General features: G+C 41.0%; 1 protein-coding gene across 1 annotated transcript; it reads right to left on the minus strand.

The window, feature by feature from the left end:
* Positions 1-855: 855 nt before the first annotated feature.
* Positions 856-10202, minus strand: gcgrb (glucagon receptor b; the record flags this gene model as incomplete). Its single annotated transcript, XM_083906386.1, has 13 exons — positions 856-1263; positions 1446-1487; positions 2632-2776; positions 3022-3110; positions 4638-4707; positions 4836-4896; positions 5471-5630; positions 6528-6672; positions 6819-6925; positions 7150-7238; positions 8508-8615; positions 8711-8807; positions 10149-10202. 13 exons carry the CDS (start codon positions 10200-10202, stop codon positions 856-858), a joined length of 1575 nt encoding a protein of 524 aa, XP_083762512.1.
* Between the last annotated feature and the right edge of the window lie 3285 nt (positions 10203-13487).

A 13487-nucleotide genomic window follows, 5' to 3' on the forward strand; every position in this document is an offset into this window, starting at 1 on the left:
ATAAAAATTATGTTCTTAGTTTAGGCCCATATTATGGATTACTGACGTCATTGTTGCGTAACATTTATTTTTATTTTACGATCTTTTGTCAATAGTCGGCCGGTGCGGACAAGCGATCGTTTGCTATGGTTTACTTTTCAATAAGCCGTGGTGTGTGGTAACTGTCAGCTGAATATGTCTGTGGTTGTGATATTTGTATGAGTATCATCTTATAACTAACTGACAACCTAATAACTTGACAAACAGATCGTAATAAATAATCATGACGTAAATGTGTTCTTCTTCTTTTTTGGAGTTGACAGACTGAACGCAGCTTTCGCGTTATTCTGCCCCCCACAGTCTGAAGACGTATCTGCATTTAAGGGGTGTCCCATTCCTAAGTGACAAAATAACCCTCAACACTTGGTTTTGAGGGCCAGTTAAGATTAAGGGTTGAGCTTGAGGGTTAAGATAGGAATAGGAATTGGCCCTAATTGTCTTTCATACTCAGCTCCATCAATCATAGCATCAAATGACTGATTTAAAGCAAAGATTTATTATGATTTAGATGTATTATTTATGAGCTATACTGCAGTGAGCCAGCTCAGTCATTCCTGATATTTATAATTTACTAAGTGCTTTTTTTGCTCCATGTCCCAAAACCATTAAATACTCGTTTCAAATGGACACGTTAAAACATTATTCCTGCAAACTCCTGGAGCTGTGTCAGCAATCCTGATTCACATCAGTCATGTCCTTATTCCCGTCATTCCCACTCAGGCTGTCCACTTGCCGCATGATAAACACTGATCCCAAACAACGATAAGCGCAGTCGGGATGAGTTTTACGTGATGAGGGCTCAGAGCAGGTTTGTCCTCAGACATTCGTCTCCTCTGCTTTCAGAGGGTTTATGTGGCACTGGGCCCGCTCCTCCAGACACAGCACCTCTGTGGCGGTGCTGGCGTGGCTGGTGGGGCCTCGGTGCGGCATGAAAGTGAAGTGCAGGGAGTGTTTGCCCTTGGTGAAGCGGCCCTTCCCAGTGCCGTTGCTGTAGGCGACAACCAGTCTGCGGTTCTCCTCCGGTGCGACGGAGCAGGATGGGCTTCTGTCAGTTTTGCTGAGGCGAGGTGAGTCACCGCTGGGGTCATCGGCGGTCATCAGATTGCCGGCAGCGATGCTGCCACTCTTGACGTGCGGCGTCTGGCTGTGGGTGTGGCGGTACTCCTCGTCAATGTCCTTACCCAGCTTCCACCTCTTCCACTTTTTCAGCATCTCAGACTGTACCTGAGGGATGATACCAAAAAGCAGAGAGTGGCCTCATGAAGATTAAATAAGCGCACTGAGCACTTTACTGGATGGACATGTCCTGCCAAAGACTACATTTAAAAATGTAGAGATTTTTCTTTGTAGCCAAAACAAGTAAGATTTGAACAAAAATGGAGTTATGGTAACCACTTCTGACTTACCTCTTTGTTGACAAAGCAGTAGAGGATGGCAACGAGCAGACCCTGCAATCAAAGGTGTAAGTTTAATTAGTGCTGTCAGTTTAACGCGTTATTAACAGCGTTAACGCAAAAACCCATTTTAACGGCGTCGACATTATTTTGGCGGGATTAACGCTCTTTTTGGCCGAGCGAACTTTGTCGTTCTTGTCACATGCTATTGCAACAACTAGTATCATTAGAAAAGCTACAACACCACGCCGGATCTAGCTAGATGGGAAACAAAACAACATGCACGATGCATTCACTTGTTTGGGGAAGTGTGTCTGAGTGCCTGTTGCAAGCCACCGGGGACTGGCGCTTGACAACAGAACGGAAAGCCCGCTCAGGGCTCGCCTCCCCGCCTCACTGGGTAAGTGAAATTGAATTTCTCACTTTGACATTCAGAGCACTGGGCAGAAATCACATCGCGTCAACACCCACCGCGGGGCTTCACCTTGCTTTATTTAAAGCTCCCATAGAGTCGTCCTATCGCAGATATATGTTAGTTATATGTTGTGTTGTTTTTATGTTCAAAAACCTCCTAGTTGCTGCAACCGAGCCGATCAAAATCTCACCCCCAGAAGACGGACTGTGTTGTGATTGGTCAGCCAACGAGAGCTTTCCCAACTGTCTTGTGATTGGCCAGGTACCTGGAAGTGACGTAATTAGCACGTCAGCTCTCAGAAGCGCAGCTCCCCCCTCTGGAACGGTGGATGCACTGCTACTCATTATCAAAACATAAAAAATTGCCTCGTCAAGACTCCCCGCCGCAGTCCCTTTTACGATTTTGACCCAGAGTCAGAAGACACTGTCACAAGTGAAACACCTCCACAACGGATGTTCTTCTTTTCCTGCAGTATAATGTACGCAACCGGATGTGCCAGGACTAGTGCCCTAGAATACAATAAAACCCAGCGTTCTCAGCAGTGGCTGAACTGTTTGTTTTCGAAAATTTAGGGCTTCATAAACGAGGTAATGGCTTTAATAGGAACTTCCGGTTCTAAGTCAACTGCAAGGCACTATCCCCATCTACGCCGATGTGACCCGCCATAGATGGGCAGATCCACGAGAGGGTTAAAGCAAGAGGATTAAAATGAGAAAAGAAATCAAGGGACATTTAGAATAGATACAAATGTGCAATTAAATAGGTTTAGTCTCGTGTCTTCACCTGGAAGGAATTAAACAGGAGGTCACAGAAGAGGCGAATGAGGCGCAGCATGGAGCCTTTGGGAACTGACTCGTCAATGACAAAGGTGAAGAGGATGGCGTGAATCCCCAGCAGTGGGATTAGAGTGAGAGTGGACTTTGCCAGTCTGTACCAAAGAAAGAAACAGGGGAACAGTTGTAAAGGTCACACACTATACATGAGACTCACATGCTACCCACTTTATATGCACACGTCATCTCATCAACCTTCATCAGTTTTCCTCAGTCATTAATATTCATGATAATAAAAGAATTTGCTTTAAAAAGACAGAAATCAGGAAATGACGATCTTCAGCTCCCGGATGAAATATGAAGTGGTGACAACAGCTTCAAAAGAAAACATTCCTCTCACCTGAACTTGTAATCGGTGTATCTCATCTGATGAGCTCGGAGTTTCGACATCAGAATTTTTATTATTCGGATGAATATGAAGAAATTAATCTGAAATAAGAGGAAGGGAGAAAAGGGTACACAATCAATTATGTAAAACGTGGTCTGTGGGCGTGTGTGTGTTTGTGTACGTGCGGTGCGCTGTGTTCAGGATTGTCATCGGATAACAAATGGCATTAAATCTGTGGCACAACCAGCATGCAGCAACTATTTCATCCATTGTAATATGTTTTTTTTCCCCCTCAGATTGCACTCTATTACTGCATGACTTCATTATAGTAAATGCACAGGTGTGTTAAAGGTGCCATATGTAAGAATGTGGCCAAAAAAAGTTACTACATTCAAATTCATTCACTTTTAGGTTTGGTTTTCTGACGTAACTGGCAACCCGTGGTTGCTCGGCAGCTGAGACTCTCCTGACTGCAATGATTGGTAGACGGCAGGTAGGTGGCGCCACATGCCAAAACATGATTTCAGAACATAAACATGATTTGCAGTCTGCAAAATATTTGGTGAGTTCAGTTTGTTATATGAACATTATTCCTGAGTCTCTGTGACATATTAGGAGGATTTTATGGTCAGTTGCTTTAGATTTATTACATAATGCACCTTTAATGTATAACTTTTTTTCTTTTTTTTTTATAGTGTGTGTGTTCGTGCACACGTACACTTTAGCATTAGGTCACACAAGTTGAGACTGTTGATGTTAACTTGTCCTGATAAGTGAATCCATCCATTATGCCTGTTTGCCTGTACGGGAACAAGAGGCAGGACACACACAAGAGGAAATCCAAAACTCTGTGTGTGTGTGTGTGTGTGTGTGTGTGTGTGTGTGTGTGTGTGTGTGTGTGTGTGTGTGTGTGTGTGCGTGTGCGTGTGCGTGTGTGTGTGTTTGAGTTTTCATGAGAAGAGATCAGAATGTCACGGCTGTACAAGAAAAAATTTCAGGACTTTGTCACATTATTCAAAACAACAAAAGATTTCCAACCGTCTTTTACATCAGAATTTCATTTCCTGGGCATATTTTTGGTGTCAAATGATAGGTAAAGTTTCTCATTTATAAATAAGAAATCCAACATTATTCCAGCAAAACGTTCCAACGTTCCAGCAAAAATGGTCCATGTGTTTGCTCATGAGGACCTGAATCCTTCGGTCACTACTGTATTTGTACAGCATGGCATACAACAAACAACCAATTATAACCTGAACATCAGAATCAATGGACATTTTTCAAATTCACATCTGTAATGCGAACAAACCTTTTTGTTCATTATTTTTAGAAAACATAAGTTGGCAGAAAGAGCTATAACAAGGATTTCTGATTTATTTATTATACTTCTTACCTATCATTCGACACCAAAATCACTGAAATCGCCTCAGGAAATGAGATTTTGATGTAAAATATGGTTGGAAATGGCACATTCAGTCAAATTTTGGTGCTTCTTTCCAGTTAAAATAATCATAATAAAAATAAAAATAATGATAATGTGTAACCCAATTAGGAATCTCTGGATTTCTTTCATCACTTTACCTAAAATAGCAAAAAAGAAAGGTAGAGGTAGACAGACAGCGCCTTACCAGATAAGCAAACAGTATAGGGGAGCGAATGATCCACCAATATCCCATGTTAATATTCCTCTCCCAGCACCTACACACACACACACACACACACATTATCCAAAGAGTCATCACATTATTCTCGCACTGGAGCATGAAGACATTCAAGGAAATCAAAGAGACAGGATTATCAATTTAAAACAATCAATGTAAACTTACTCCTCATTCTCATACAGATATTTCACTGTGATCCACGGCACCACAAATATGAGCGGAGCACCTGACAACAGCACAAAACAAGGCTTTGGATGAGTTAACAAAGTAAAAACGCGGCGTTGTCATTTTACTCGATTAGTGATGGCGTCATAGATTGTCCGAGTAGTAGGATATACTAACATAATCAAAAGTTTGGGGTCACTTAGAAATGTCGTTATTTTTAAAGGAAAAGCACTTTTTTTCAATGAATATAACATTAAATAAATCAGCAATACACTCTATACATTGTTAATGTGGTAAACAACTATTCTAGCTGCAAACGTCTGGTTTTTAATGGAATATGTACATAGGTGTATAGAGGCCCATTTCCAGCAACCATCTCTCCAGTGTTCTAATGGTACATTGTGTTTGCTAATCACGTTAGAAGGCTATTGGATGATTTGAAAACCCTTAACCCTTATGTTATATTTTATTATATTTACAACTATATTTTCTATTCATTTTGCAACTCTTTTGATGAATTAAAGTGTGACTTTTAATGGAAAACACAAACAAATCGTATAGGTGACCCCAGACTTTTGAACGGCAGTGTACATTGTGTGAATGTGAGTCACAGTGCAAAATGTGATTGTTCTTACCCCAGCCGATGGCCAGATAAATGAAGAAGTACCTCCTCTCACTGAACACTGTGATGACAAGCAGACTGTGCAGATATATGCCTTCCACCAGCAGCCAGTAATTGTTGGCCATCACGCTGTACTGCATCATCACCATGGCACCACGACACCACATCACAGCCTGACACACACACACAGAGAACGGCGTGGAAACAAACATTAGGATAAGGAGCAAGGAGGCCAGTGCAAGGACTCAAATGATACCCTATTTCTCCAAGTTAACCTAGTTCCCTGGTGTCCTAATGAACATGTCTGTGACATGCTTTGGTCAAAATACCTTAAAGATGAAGCACCACAGCAGTTCAATCACTCTGCCAAAACAGCCCTGTTCAGAATGCTCGCTTTTGAGTGCCTGTCTCTTTAAATGCAAATGAGACACAGGAAACTACGTCAGCGTCACTGAGGCTCCGGCGGCTAACAGCAGTTAGCATTTGGAAAAGCCATCATTTGCCGACACGAGCCGGCACATTGCCACCATATTTAAAATGTAAATCCTCTGAGGCTGGACATTTGTGTAGAACTCTGTGCTGCATTGTGTAGCCAAGAATAGAACACTTCGCTGACTTCGGCTCTTCCGGATACTTTTGCCCTCGCCTGCAATCTCACGTTTTTTAGGGACAAAGCGGAGCTTTGAATAAGAAAGATATGCGCGAACAGTCAATTTGAATGTTTGGGAATTTTGTCGTTTGCAGCTAGAATAGTCGCTAGAATAGTCGCTAGAATAGTCGCTAGAATAGTCGCTAGAATAGTCGTTCACCACACTAACAATGTATAGAGTGTATTTCTGATTCATTTAATGTTATATTCATTGAAAAAGTCCTTCAAAAATAAGGACATATCTAAGTGACCCCAAACCGTTGAACGGTAGTGTATATGACGTGTAACCATCTGTCTTTTATATTCACTCCTCTGCATTTGCAAATATTACTGCCCTCCAAAAAAAGGACGAACACTTGATCGTAACTTAGAGCACATGAGGGTTTTTGTGTGCAGCGTTTGCTCTGACCGGTACGCTAACCCAGGCTTGTGTCCGCGTGTCACTGCTGCTCCTGGGGTCCAGGGTGAGGCTGAGCAGGGCGTCTTTGACCAGGATGGACACGGCTCTCAGGATGAAGGAGGCAAACAGGTTCATGTGGATGTTGTTTCTCATACAGTGGAGCTTCCTGGTGCAAAAGTGTTTTTTGTTAATGTTGTATTTATGACAGTTTGCATGCAACAACATGGCTGTAGCTATTGTCCCCATCTTTATTTTCATTACTCTTGTCTACTCCCATTTTCTTCCCGTCTTCACGCTGTAAACATGTTTTACCTGAAGGTGATGAGGATTCCCAGTGCCAGTAGCAGAGCTCCCAGGGACAGAGAGTAGCCCACTGTGTACATGATCCGTAACTGACTGAGGAGCCGTCCATACTGTTGCTGCATAGCAAGCAGAGAGGCAGAGTCTGGTACTTCTAGGGCTGCACAATAATAATGACCAGGTGCAACAGCCAAAATTGAAAGACACTTACAACAATGTGTGTGGCATCATAACAAGAAGATGACATTCGCCAGTGTTCAAATTCACTAGCTCTTCAAGAATCATGATTTTGCCAGATACATCTAAGACATCTTTACATCAAAAACTCTGTGTACACACACACCTCACCGGGGTCATCCTCACATTCACTGGTGTTCTTCTGTGCCCACTGACCATCTCCTTTGCAGAGTCTGTAGACCATACCCTGTTGGACTGTTCAGATAGAGACACATGTGGATTTCAGTAGGACAGCATGCATACCCATTTCCACCAGTGTTCATTTAAAGTACTCACTGGACCACATTTATTTAACTCAAACTAAAGTTTAACAACTTTAAAGCAGACCTAGACGGGAAGTACCAATTAACGCAGTTTTTTGGTGTGTATCTGTGCCTCATTTTTACCTGTAGTATATAATACCTGTCTCAGAAGGGGGAGCTGCGCTTCTGAGAGCTGGTGTGCTATAATTACGTCACTTCCGGGTATTGGCCAATCGCAAGACAGTTTGGGAAGGCTCTACGCTGGCTGGCCAATCACAACACAGTTCTGTCTTCTGGGGGTGAGATTTCGGTCTGAAACACCGCGGCTGACGAGAGCTTCAGTCAGGAGAGATTTCTATCAGCTCATTTACAGCAACGAGGAGGTTTTTGACCATAAAAACAAGTTAATGTATGTAAGTAGACCTCCATAACTAACATATATATGCAACAGGACCACTCTATGTGAGCTTGGTTTTCATTGACTTAGAATAACACTCTTTTAATGGAATGGACGAGTGGAAGCTTTCAATGCAAAAAACAATGATTGACACCAAGTCTTTCTGGTATGTGACATGCCTATGAAAGGGATTTTCATAAAAGGTTTCCTTCTGTGTGAAATATTAAAGTATCCACAGTTCACAAGAGTAAACAACAAATTAAAGATGTTGTGGGAGCTTCAGGTCAGGCCTTTTCCTGTCCAACATTTTTAAGTTTGACGAAAAAGCAAGTGCCGCTTAATGGAAACAATAGCTGAGTAATTTATGACTTTCTTACAGAGAACAAAATTCACTTGAGGGCCATTATTTTGGTGAATAACAAGGACAAGCGATGAGCAATTTTGCCATTTGCTATTCACTCTATGCGATGACTTTTAATCGAATAATTTCAAGCACATGACTCAATAGAGGATTTAACCTTGCAGTTTCAAAGCATCAGTATTTGTAATTCTACGTAGGACAAGGCAGACCAAATTTAAAAGAGGTGTAAAAGAGCATTAAAAGGGACACATTTTTCATGCACATCTTTTGTATTTAATTTTTTATCATTTTCATCTGTACCTATGGAGCAATGGCAGTTGGGTACCTTGCTCAAAGGCTCCTTTGCCCTTGACCTGTCCGCTTTGCCATAACAGTCCATATTAATTTATGTAGCATCAGAGGATGTGTATTTGTTGCGTGATTACATAACCTGCTTTGGTCGCACTCTCCTGGGACATACAGACCTTTACGGTACCATGGCAGAAACCACGGGCATGAGACATTGACAGTGGTCCCCGGGAGTCCATCGGGCCAGCAGGCGTAAAGGTCAAAGGTCCTGTTACACACCAGCCCTGGAGTGAAGAACAGTGTAGGTCATGCTTACTTCGTTGATCTACTGGCAGATATCATGCAGAGAATGAGCTCTTGCTGGGACACCACCTTGTACCTGTAGACGAGGGCGTGGTGTTGAAGTCGTCCAGGCACTGGTTTTTGTAGCTGCTCCACTTCTCCTTCACAAGCTCAAGGGAGTTAGTAGAGGAAACCTTGAGAAAAAAAACCAGAACCGCCTGAAGCATCATGTCAAGTTTCACTGCAGCTTTTCCCTTCCCGTTTGAATCATTTTTGCGTTTGCAGACCGTCGGTAACAGTCATAGTGTCAGTGGTGGATTAAGAATTCACTGCAGGCTGTCGCGCCGGGTTCACATGATGCGTGGGCAGTGCATGACATATACGCTGACCTGCTGCTGTCTTGCTCGGCTCTGTTGCTCACACAGGGTATGTGTCTGCTGCAGAGCTGTTGTGGGTGCTTCTGCTATGTACTATGTACTATGTACTATGTACTATGTACTATGTACAAATATTTCTCTATATACAACTAAACACAGGACTCTTCATTTTGAAGCTTGAGCATGCATCGGCCCTGCAAAATATTTCAAAATAAAATGTGGGTTGAAAATAATTGAATGGAATCAGGGAACTGGAACACTGGGGTGCTTTTATTTTGAAGCAGTAACACAAGTCGCGGGACCTATGTTGCAAGTGATGAAAGATCAACTGATGCCTGTTTGGTTGTGAAACACACAGCTTATATGTGTGGCGTGTCTGCATCACAGAACATGGTGCTTTTCATTGAGGCACACATGTTAACTGATGGGAGCATAAACCCTGCCATCTCGTGCATGGCAATTTTCTTCAGATATGTTGTGACGCAGACACACTGCAAACGCATCCAGTATGAACCCAGCCTTTGCCCAGTTTCCACCAAGCAGCACAGTTTGGTTCAGAAAGGCAATCACATAATACATATTACATATATTATACATACATACATATTACATATTATGTTTTAAAGGCGACCATAAGTAAGAATGTGGCCAAAAACGGTTACTACATTCAAATTCAAAATACCAAGGTCTTTTAGTTCGTTTCGTTTTCTGACGTAACTGGCAACCCGCGGTTGCTCGGCAGCTGAGACTCTACTGACTGCAATGATTGGTAGACGGCAGTAGGTGGCGCCACATGCCAAAACATGATTTCAAGACATAAACATGATTTGCAGTCAGTGTTATATGAACATTATTCCTGAGTCTCTGTGACATTTTATTTTATGGCCAGTTGCTTTAGATTTATTACATAATGCACCTTTAATTATCAAAATGAATTGGTACTGTCCTACTTTTTAGCACTCTTTTGTTGGGGTTCAGTAGGCACCTGAAGGATGGTGCTAGAATTGAATAATGTCAGTAAAAAGCTGTGATGCATTCTCCATCAATGAATTTATTGGTGGGGAAAACTATGATATCATGCTATTTTACTTTAGCTGATGCAGCTATTGCTGTCATGCCTACACACCTGGGTCAGGATTTACTATCTGGGAGTCATACCTTTGCACAGCTGCAGAGCATGAGCAAGGCCAAGGGGAGACACACCTGGGACATCCCACTGATGCTGGGAGGAGGGCGGTCAGTGGGGACCAGAGTTCAGAGGAGGCCCAACACATGAGGCAGTCTCAGCCTTATCTCACCATGTGACCTGCACACACACACACACACACACACACAAAAAGGTTTGGACAGCTATTCCTGTTATGATTCTGCATTGATTTCCATTCATTTGGATTTTATGGGGTGAATACTTCTTGCACTGCTGGTGTATACACACAACTGCTCACTCAGTGTGCCTGAGTGTTTCATAGTTTCATAGAACCGAAAAAATAATCCCTTATTCTCAGGGCCGGCCCAAGCCTCCATGGGGCTCTAAGCAAAATTTGATTTTGGGGCCTTCTGTTACTGCCAATAATAATGATTATTGATCATTCACACACCTACTATACTAAAGGTATTCTACTTATTCTACTCGGTCAAAAAATTAGCAACTCCCCCTACTGGCGACACAGAGAATCAATACATAAAACCAAACGGTTTATAAATAAAAAATTAAGATATTAAGGTCTGAAAATCTAAAAATGTGCACAATCTTTTAGGGTGGATACAAAATACACTCCAGTAATACAAATATTTGACTTTTATATGTAAAAAAAACCACAACATTAAATAAAATGTACAAATAAATATGAAACAAATACTTAAATAATAATGTAAATCAACAGAGGCACCCGGAACAAGGTAATATAAATGGTTTATAAATAAAATATATATGTGATATAATAATCACATCTGACAACTATGTAAAAACTGTGAAAAAGCTTTTTTTTTTTTTTAGTTAATTGCTCTTGGGGGCCCTCTAGTGGTCACGGGGCCCTAAGCAGCGGCTTAGTTCGCTTATGCCTTGGGCCGGCCCTGCTCAGCTATGCACATCAGCATTGTAATGTGTATGTAACCCACCCTTAGTGAGGATTACTGTATTATTTTTTGTTTTGGGATGATGTCATTAAAATATCATCATAATATTATATCTAAAGTGTCTAGAAATTATATATTTCTATTTAAACTGGTAATCAGGCACCAATATATGAGGTTTCACTGTTTGATTTACAGCAGTTTACAGCAGTTTCACGCAGTTTGCGGTCAAATCCACCAGGTGGCGTCTGAGATACACGTGTGAGTTGCTCCACTGCTGAAGGAGAAGCGTTTGCGTGTGTTAGCTCCGTGTATGAGAGATGGAGCTATTATTAGCGGTGGACTTTCCGTGTTGGTGTCTGTCAGTCACTTTTTCACATTAGGTAAGTATGTAAACCTTGTGCCGGTTAACCTGTTTAATTATGGAGTTTAATATATACTGTATATGTATTCTTTTTTTAGCACTTTGTGATGTGTTCGTTCTGGCTAGTTAGCTGCTCGATAGCTTATCACAGAGAAGTGTGTTGTTGACAACATAAATGTAGCAATGCTTTATTGTTAGCAAATGTTAGCTATACATTGAACGTTAGACATTGTCATTCATGTGAAGAGTGTTCAATGTCACTTTTACAGTGTTTACTGGTGTGTTTTTTGTGTGTTTAGTAGAAGTGTGTGTGTGTGGGGGGGGGGGGGGGGGGGGGGGTAATCGATTCACATAGGAATCACGATTCTAATCATCTTCATAAATCGATTTTTGGAAAAAACATACAAATTTAAAGTTTCTATTTTGAAAAACCACACAACACACCAGGTTGTGTTATTTGTGTGCAGTTTATTTTTGTAACTTCTGGGAGAAAAAGGCAGCTAGCCTAGGCTTTTATTTATGCAAGTTATTTTTTAGTACAGTAAGTAAGTTTTTATTTGTTTTGAATGTTAACTTTTGCCTTAAGGTTGCCTTTGTGTGATCACATTATCTTATACAAACTGTATTGTTTTGATGCCATAATTTGCCTTAACACATCGATTCGGAATCGAATCAATCGAATCAATCAAATCATGAGTCACCCAAAGATTCATATCTCTAGTATCTAGTATCATTAAGTAAGGAAGCGCATAGCATTAATTTGAAAATAAATAAATAATTATTAAAAAATAAAATTCCTCTGCCGTTTTTCTGTCTGTTTTTTCCTGTTTCTCTGAGTCATTTTTATCAGTTTTTTATGCTAATGCTTTCAAATGCTCTCAAAACTCAGAAAAATATAATAATATTCAGTAAATCAGAAAAAAATTACTCTGAAAAACCAACCATGAAAAAAAAATACTCACAGAAAAACAGGAATAATTACGCCTAAAACAAAGTTTTTTTTCTCCAAGTGAATACAATGCGCTTCCGTAATTAAGAGGGAAACTTGTTAGCCTGTTCACTTCTTTCTGAGCTCCGTGTATGAGGGTGGAAATATTATTAGACTTTCCATGGTGGTGTCTGACAGTCACTTTTTCATAATAGCACGGCTGGCATGTGACTAGACAGAGAGAGAGAACCGTACAGGTGCAAGGAGGGGCGGAGTCACCCTGCCGTAACAATGGGGAGGAGATTGCGGTGAAGATATGGACTGGATTCGGGACTTCAGGCCCGGATTCTGGATGAACGTCTGTTGCTAAGACGGTAAGATTGTTCCAACATCAAGGATTTCCAAGTAATCTAATTTATTTATATTTTTGGTGTGTTTTGAGCTCAACACTAACTGTGCACAACTAAAGGAATAGGCCCATAGCTGCAGCAAAGTATACATTTATTTCTGGCGAGAATATTTTTTATTCTATTTTATTATTTTGGTTGGGGAAACATTCGACATAAGTGTACATGGTTGCTTTAAATTTAGTTAAATAATAATTTAATAGCAAAAGAAAATCTGACTGTGAGTTTCTGTGTGTGAAGTCAATCACTTAACATAGCTAAAGAGATATGTTATGTAGTTCACTCTATTTATAACTGTATCCTCTTTAAACCTCGAACCAGCACAGTGCCTGTTTTTTATTATTTATTCAATGTGCTGATCCCAGACCTTGGATTTTATATAATCAAATTTAGGTAAGGCTAACCCATTTAGGCCGGGAAAGCATTGCTGCATTTCTACCATTAAAGCCGGGGGCACTGTTGCGTAATTCTACTATTGACGCCAGGGTACGTCAATTTTCGTCTTATTTTGAAATTTCTTCGAGCAAACATGGAGGACTTTGACAGCCAAGAGATTTCTGAAGGTGGTGATTTTCGGGAGTTTCTCTGCTTCGATGACATTATTGCTGATGACTTTGAACGCGCTGAACCAATCAACCGGGATTTATGGTTTAAACATATGTTTGAAGACGACGAGATGAGGTCAACGATAACGACGATAAGGTTTTTCTGACTGGAAGATGGAG

The sequence above is a fragment of the Microchirus variegatus genome (genome assembly GCF_963457635.1).
Source record: "Microchirus variegatus genome assembly, chromosome: 19".
In the NCBI taxonomy this organism is placed as follows: Eukaryota; Metazoa; Chordata; class Actinopteri; order Pleuronectiformes; family Soleidae; genus Microchirus; species Microchirus variegatus.